We start from the raw sequence: 8619 nt of genomic DNA on the forward strand, positions 1-8619 counted from the left end.
GTTACGCTTCCACATCAAAGTGAGTTATAGTACTTAATTATTTTTTCTTTGCTTTAATGCCTATTGGTGTTCCAAAAGTACCTTTTCGAAATCCTGCAGAGGAAGATGCATCGTGGGTTGACGTATAGTGCGACTTGTCGCCACTTTGCATGTTCACGTCTGCCAAAGGCAAAATGCTTTATAATCTACCTTAGGGGGTACACCTAGTCATCCTCCCTACATTGCGTTGTATCCTTGTCTTGCCGCTAATCTATTCTCTTGTATTCAAGCTTACAGCAACTTTCCAAAATGCTTTCAAACGTTTTTCAAAACCTTTTTCACTAACCCCGTTTTCCAAAACCGTTTTCTCGAGAACGGGGGTGGAGGTTGCGACATATAGCCTTTGTGCCACCGGCTATTCGTTTCCGCATTGACTGACTTGCTAGAGGGTGAAAGCAAGTGTCGGACAATCGCTTCGTGAGTCCCGTTAAAGTGCGATTGTGACAGTTGGTATCAGAGCCAGGTTGGCTCCTCGAGTTGGAAAACAGTAACCATGTCCGCGACAAAACAGTTTGGCAAGTCCCACGTCGACAGACTCGTCGAGATCGAAGAACAGTTGTTGTTCTTGAAGGAAATCCCTGACAACCTTAGATATGTGGAATCTCGGCTGGATGAGATCTCCACCAAAGCTGACGGAATTGACGTCGTGAATGCCCGCATAGATGGGCTTGCTATACGGGAGTTAATCCTTCGGGTTGAGGCCCTTGAAGACAAGGTTAAGCGAACTGATAACCTTGAACGTGGCGAAAGCTCATCGAGCTCAATCGCCCACATGGAGGAGCGTGTCGAAGAAATAGACATCTCCCAAAAGACTATTGTGCAGATGGTCAGTGAGCTGACCGACGACTTCAAAGCCACCATCGACGACATAAGGTCAGAGATTGCCGAATTAGGCACCAAAGTAAATCTCACCATGAGAGCAGTGGGAAATCAGGCCCCAGCTGGGGGACCGATTCAGTTCAACAAGGTGAAAGTTCCCGAACCCAAGCCCTTCTGTGGGGCGCGAGATGCTAAAGCTCTCGAGAACTTTATCTTCGACCTTGAGCAGTACTTCAAGGCGACAAGCACGGTGATAGAGGAATCGAAAGTCACACTAGCCACAATGCATCTTGCTGACGATGCGAAGTTGTGGTGGAGAGCGAGATATGTGGATGTACAAGAGGGCAGATGTACCATCGACACGTGGGAAAAGCTAAAACAGGAACTCAGATCCCAATTTTTCCCAGAGAATGTAGAGATCCTTGCCCGCCGTAAACTGCGTGAATTGCGATACACAGGAAATATTCGAGACTATGTGAAGCAGTTTTCAGGATTAATGTTGGATATCCGTGATATGTCCGAGAAAGACAAGGTCTTCGCCTTTGTGGAGGGCTTGAAACCATGGGCCCGGGCCAAACTGTATGAACAGAAGGTACAAGATATCCCTACTGCTTACGCAACAGCCGAACGACTGTTCGATCTTAGCAACGATACATCACAAGAGCAGAGGAAGACCCAAGCTTCTTCCAGTGGTGGAAACAAACCCGCTAGATCGGGGTCCCCTAAAAATGGGGGAGCTGACAGAAATGGAGGAGGAGACCGCAGACCCTTCCAGCAGAGAGGGGGAAATACATGGAGAGGGTCGAACCCACAAAACAATAACAATCGACCAAGACCATCCTGCTTCATTTGTAAAGGACCGCACAGAGTATACGAGTGTCCGAATCGAGCTGCCCTCCGGGCCTTCCAAGCCACATTGACGAACGATCGAGCGACCGAACGGGAAGGCCCAGAAACAGATACTCCTCCCGAAGACGTCGATGACAATCCCCGTATGGGAGCACTCAAATTCTTATCGGTGCTTCAGAAGAAGACCGAGGAAGTGAAGGAACCTCTGGAACGTGGTCTAATGTATGTGGAAGCGTGGGTCAATCAGAGAGCCGCAAAAAGCACTATGGTAGATTCTGGTGCCACCCCACAATTTCATGACAGAAATCGAAGCACGTCGGCTGAACTTGCGATAGGATAAAGATCCAGGAAAGATGAAAGCGGTCAACTCGACCGCCCTCCCCATCATGGGAGTTGCCAAGAGAGTCTCAGTAAAGCTAGGGACATGGAGTGGACAGGTTGACTTCGTGATAGTGCGGATGGACGACTTCGACGTAGTATTGGGGATGGAATTTCTGCTGGAACACAAAGTCATCCCCATGCCCCTCGCTAAGTGCCTGGTTGTAACGGGTTCTGATCCCACAGTTGTCCAGACAAGCATCAAACAACCAAGCGGAGTGAAGATGATATCAGCACTCCAACTAAAGAAAGGTCTCGCTCGTGACGAGCCAACGTTCATGGCCATCCCTATTGTGGAAGGCAGAAAATCTGAAGAACCAGTTCCCAGAGAAATCCAGCGAGTCTTGAATGTGTATGCCGAGGTAATGCCAGACAACCTGCCCAAAACTCTCCCTCCAAGACGGGGGATAGACCACGAGATCGAATTATTATCAGGGGCAAAACTGCCCGCCAAGAACGCCTATCGGATGGCTCCTCCCGAGTTAGCCGAACTGAGGAAACAACTTGATGAGTTACTGAATGCTGGATTCATCCGCCCGGCTAAGGCTCCCTATGGGGCCCCAGTCCTTTTTCAGAAGAAGAAAGACGAAAGCCTCTGCCTATGCATCGACTATCGAGCATTGAACAAACTCACCGTCCGCAACAAGTACCCTTTGCCAATCATCACAGACCTTTTCGATCAACTTCATGGGGCAAAGTACTTCTCTAAGCTGGATCTGCGATATGGGTACTATCAGGTGCGCATCGCAGAAGGAGACGAACCGAAGACGACCTACGTCACTCGGTATGGGGCTTTTGAATTTCTTGTCATGCCCTTCAGCCTTACGAATGCTCCTGCCACCTTCTGCACCTTAATGAACCATGTGTTTCACGAATATCTCGACAAATTTGTGGTGGTCTACCTAGATGATATAGTCGTCTACAGTCCAACCATGGAAGAACACCATGTGCATTTACAGCTTGTTTTCGAGAAGCTCAAACAGAACCAGTTGTATGTTAAACGAGAGAAGTGTTCTTTTGCTCAAGAACGCATCAATTTCTTGGGTCATGTGATAGAATGTGGTCAAATAGGCATGGAAGATGGAAAAGTCAAAGCCATTCAAGAGTGGAAAATTCCGACGTCCATCACAGAACTACATTCATTCCTCGGATTAGCCAATTACTATAGGCGATTCGTAGAAGGATTCTCGAAACGGACCGGGGCCCTTAACTGAATTACTAAAGAAGAACCAGAAGTGGAACTGGACTCCAGAATGTCAAGCCGCATTTGAGAGTTTGAAAAAGGCGATGATGGAGGGGCCGGTGTTGGGAATTGCAGACGTCACACGACCATTCAAAGTCGAGACTGATGCGTCAGACTTTGCCCTGGGAGGAGTGCTTCTCCAAGACGGTCACCCCATTGCATACGAGAGTCGGAAGTTGAATGATGCTGAAATGAGGTATGCCGCCTCCGAGAAAGAGATGTTAGCAGTAGTCCACTGCTTGAGGGCCTGGAGGCAATATCTCCTAGGGGCCAAGTTCGTTGTCAAGACCGACAACAGCTCAGTCTGTCACTTCTTCAACCAACCGAAGTTGTCGTCCAAGCAAGCTAGGTGGCAAGAATACCTTGCCGAGTTTGATTTTCAGTTCGAACATAAGCCGGGTCGAGCAAATCAGGCAGCAGATGCCCTTAGCAGAAAGAGCGAACACGCGGCCCTGTGCGTGTTAGCTCACCTAAAAGCGAGCAAGCTAACTGGATCCATTCACGAAGCCATCCAAGAGAACTTACAGAATGATCCAGCTGCCCAAGCGATAATTCAGTTAGCCAACGAAGGCAAGACTAGACAGTTTTGGGTGGAGAATGACCTCCTCTTCACCAAAGGCAACCGTCTGTATGTTCCCCGTTCTGGGAACCTGAGGAAGCTCCTACTTGGAGAATGTCATGACACGATGTGGGCAGGCCATACTGGATGGCAGAGAACTTACGCCCTGCTAAAGAAAGGCTACTACTGGCCGAATTTGAGAGACGACGTGATGCAATATACCAAAACGTGTCTCATCTGCCAACAGGACAAGGTCGAGCGAAACAAAATTGCGGGTTTACTGGAACCCCTGCCAATTCCATCACGACCGTGGGAGAGTGTGTCTCTCGATTTCATCACCCACCTACCTAAAGTCGGGGAGACAGAAGCGATCCTCGTGATAGTTGACCGGTTCTCTAAGTATGCTACCTTTATCCCAACTCCGAAGATGTGCTCGGCCGAAATGACTGCACAGTTATTTTTCAAGAATGTTGTGAAACTATGGGGCGTCCCTGAGAGCATCGTGAGCGACAGAGACAGACGCTTCACAGGGACATTCTGGACAGAACTTTTCCGCCTATTAGGATCCAATTTGAACATCTCTTCGAGTTATCACCCACAGACAGACGGACAGACGGAACGCTTCAATAGTATGCTGGAAGAGTACCTCCGCCACTTTATTGACGCTCGGCAAAAGAATTGGATCCAGATGCTCGATGTAGCTCAATTCTGTTTCAATTGCCAAAAGAGCACCACCACGGGGAGAACCCCTTTCGAAATCGTATGCGGGCGACAACCTGTGTTACCTCACGTTGTCGACCATTCTTATGTGGGCAAGAGTCCTCAAGCCTACAACTTCACTAAGGAATGACGTCAATCGACCGAAGTGGCCCGAGCATACCTAGAGAAGGCGTCTAAACACATGAAAAAGTGGGCAGACAAAAAGCGAAGGCCATTAGAATTCCAGGCAGGAGATCAAGTCCTTGTGAAGCTGAGACCTGAACAACTTCGCTTTCGAGGTAACAAAGACCAACGCCTTGTGCGAAAATATGAAGGACCCGTCAACGTCCTTCAGAAGGTGAGCAAGACATCCTATAGGGTTCAACTACCCCCGTGGATGAAAATCCATCCAGTTATCCACGTGAGCAACTTGAAGTCTTACCACCCCGACACCGTCGACCCTACACGAAACGAGGTGACCCGTCCAGCAGTCACATTGACGAACAAGGTTGACAAAGAAGTTGATTCAATCCTCGTCGAGAGAACACGCCGAGTAGGAAGACCACGAAGAGACGTACAGGAATTCCTAGTCAAGTGGAAAGGGCTCCCAGATGAAGAGATAAGTTGGGAGTGTACTGAAGACCTGAAGACAGCTGCGGCAGCAATTGAAGAGTTCGAGCAGCGACAGTTGACGGGGACGTCAACCATTTAAGTGGGGGAGAATGTCATGGTCATGCTTGTCCAGGGCCTGTTGCATGTGACCGCATGCCCATAACAACCTCTTTCCATGTACTTTTATGCCATGTATTAGTTTACTTGTTATTTTGTTTTCCTTGTACTTTTGGTGGCGAGTGACTCCTCGCCACTTTGCATGTTCACGCCTGCCAAAGGCAAAATGCTTTATAATCTACCTTAGAAGGGTACACCTAGTCATCCTCCCTACATTGCGTTGTATTATTGTCTTGCCGCTAATCTATTCTTCTTGCATTCAAGCTTTACAACAACTTTCCAAAATGCTTTCAAACGTTTTTCAAAACCTTTTTCTCTAACCCCGTTTCCAAAACGTTTTCCGAGAACGGGGGTGGAGGTTGCGACATATAGCCTTTGTGCCACCGGCTATTCGTTTCCACATTTGCTGACTTGCTAGAGGGTGTGAAAGCAAGTGTCGCACAATCGCTTCGTGAGTCCCGTTAAAGTGCGATTGTGACACCTGGGGTGCCGCAGGTTGAGCAACCGAGGTGGACGCATGCTACCGTTTTCCACTTCCGAGAGCGAGGAACTTGGAAGCCATTCCTGTAAAAGGGATCAAGGTTAGTGAGGTCATTTAGGATATGAACCAACATACCGAGCAAAGGTTACCTTCTGAAGTCTTGCGCTTATCTTACCCGCATTGTCGAGGTTTGGGGAGCTTCTTGAACTCGTCCGGCTAGTCGTGAAGGCTGAGACCGCAGGAGAAGAGGTGCAAGTTTGAAACAAGAGCCTTACCCCATAGAGCATACTTAAGGTTCCAACCTTGAGCACGTTTGACGATCTCCCACGATTGGTTGTTATCCTCGGAACGGGAGCTGGCAGAGCTGCACCACAAAACGTCGTCAGGAAAAAGGAAAGAAAGAAAGAAGACCCAAAAGACCCTAGCTCTTGCCTAAGACACTCAGCTACATCTCCGAACTCTACTGGGATGTGGCAGATCAGCTCACCCCCTTCGTTTCTCACGAGCCAATCACCGGAGACGAGGAACCAACACTCTTTCCAATTTTTATTTGAAGAGGGATTCCTAATGAGCTGACCTACATTCCTCCGAGCTGAGAGGTAGTACTTACCCTCCCCCTCGTTGGAGGCTTTAACTGTGTGGGTGGCAAGAAGTTGATCTACCGTTAACATATCCTCGTCCCCGTCCCGGATGGTCCACCACAACACGTAAGCTCCGAGCACGGTAGACCATCCGTTGGGAGAGAGCTGAGCTGGGGCGAGGTTGACTGCGCTAAGGAACCTCTGGATGAACGGATGAAGTGGAAGCCTAACCCCCATACTAAACATTTTGGGGTAAAAACTAACGAAGCCCGGATAGGGGATCCTCGAGGTATTTGCCGACGTTGGGCACCCTAAGCTTTATGGAATCAGGGATAAAGTAGGTCTTACGGAGCTCGGCAAGCCTACCTACCAAGCAAGTTGAGGGGGGAAGCTCAACTACTGTACCAGCAGTGGGGTCTCCTGAGGTGGAAGCTAGGTTAAGGTTCCTCGAGGTGGAGACTACATTAGGGTTTACCGAGCTATGATCTACATGAGGATTTCCCGAAGTAGAAGCTAAGTTTTGGGCGATCCCCGTGGCGACGTTTGAGTTCTCGAGACAGAAATTAGGGCTGACAAAATGCGTGACGTCATGCATGGACACATGGGTTCAACTCATCCTCATTTAGCTCGGAGTACTTCGCTGAGCCGACCTCCGCCCCGCCGAAGTGGGGGCCAATGTTGGATGTGGATTTTGACTTGCCACGTGTCCGGATCGAAATGGTGAGTTAAATTGGCATCCGTGCAAAATATGGAAATTGACTTAAAAACACTAAGGTCGGCGGTCAGGGTAAGACCTAAGAAGCCGAGCCGACCTTCGGTAATGTCCGTAACGGTGTCTCTCCTGAACCCGACAACACGCCGCATTTGATACACTATGATGCTACTATAATCACTTTTAACGCAAGACAGAATGCTCAAAAGAACCAACCCATATCCAACTCGACTTATGACACGATCACACGATCAGGATACGCAACAAAAGCTCGTGACAGACAAAAGTAGAAATGCTTCGGCGTTTGTAAGAGTCAACTAACCTGGGTAAGGAGCTCCCAGGCCCATTCGATGGCTTCCTTCTTAAAGTAATCACCGAACGACCAATTGCCAAGCATCTCAAAGAAAGTATGGTGATAAGTGTCTTTTCCAACATCATCGAGATCATTGTGTTTCCCACCAGCACGCATGCATTTCTGGGTGTTGTAAGCTCGGGTAAGCTTGCTCAAAGACGTATTAGGATCAGCTGTGCCCAAAAAAATGGGCTTGAACTGATTCATACCTGCAACAAACACCCAACATCTCAAGCAATGAAGAATCTTCGTGTAGCCCATCAAATTGAACGACCCAATAACCCATTCTTCCACTCCCTCCACCCAGAACCACGCATTAAGCAACTAAAAATTACGAAAATGAGAAAGAGAGACAAACCAGCATTAACAAAGAGAAGGGTCGGGTCGTTAACCGGCACAACAGGACTAGACTTCCAATGAACATGATTCTTCTCCTCAAAAAATCGAAAAAATGTGTCCCTCACGCGGTTGGCCGGCCATTCCACGTCTTGAGAACCGGCCCCTGGCATTGCTGGCGGAGAATACGGCAGAAATGAAGAAATCAGTGGCTCGGACGACGTAGATGATGAAGAAAAACAGCGAAAAAGCGGGAAATTGAGGAAGAACTGAATCCCAAAGGAGGAATAGGCGGTGGCGGAGAGTGGCGGCGGGGAATGCAGAGAAGTAAGAGAAGAGCTAAGAAATGTAACGATCAACTGTTCCCCCTTGACTCTGGAAAATCCTCTCCTCATTCAATTGTGGTTTTAACTTTTAAAATCCAAAATTTCAATTCCACTTATTTATGCCCTTTGCCCTACACGACATACGTCAGTTGTTGTATTGTTTTCCAACCTCATAGTCGCGATTCGTAAACACGATTTATCGTTCTAACGAATTTTTGGTAGAGTTTTAAACCTATGGTCTCATTAAACAATTATAAATGTCTTTAATTAGTTAGGTTTAGGTTAGCTTTTATACCGTTGGTTTACCCTCCTATTTGTAAGTTTAATTGATAAATATTATTTAACTTCCTAAACGTCGAACATGTGAGTCTCATCGTAGAAGTTGACTAATCAAGTGATCATTAGCTAGACAAGTTTAAGACTATTAGAATGTTGTGAGTCAAATATAGATATTTTATAATACGTTAAGTTACAAACTTGAGTGCAAAATAGTGATATTGCTTAATAGTGATATTG

The 8619-nt window shown here is 47.7% G+C and overlaps 1 protein-coding gene and 1 pseudogene across 1 annotated transcript in view; one reads left to right on the forward strand and one right to left on the reverse strand.

Moving 5' to 3' along the window:
* Window positions 1-8187, reverse strand: part of LOC111020723 (alanine--tRNA ligase-like) — a 51823-nt gene extending 43636 nt beyond the window's left edge. Inside the window, 2 exon segments of the mRNA XM_088127004.1 lie at window positions 7412-7650; window positions 7800-8187. Coding sequence (XP_087983130.1) covers window positions 7412-7650; window positions 7800-8172 — 612 coding nt within the window. The 5' untranslated portion in view covers window positions 8173-8187.
* Window positions 533-3299, forward strand: LOC148209840 (uncharacterized; annotated as a pseudogene).
* Window positions 8188-8619: the final 432 nt, after the last annotated feature.

The sequence above is a fragment of the Momordica charantia genome (genome assembly GCF_013281855.1).
Source record: "Momordica charantia cultivar OHB3-1 chromosome 8 unlocalized genomic scaffold, Mcharantia_2.0 BLBB01000008.1, whole genome shotgun sequence".
Lineage (NCBI taxonomy): Eukaryota > Viridiplantae > Streptophyta > Magnoliopsida > Cucurbitales > Cucurbitaceae > Momordica > Momordica charantia.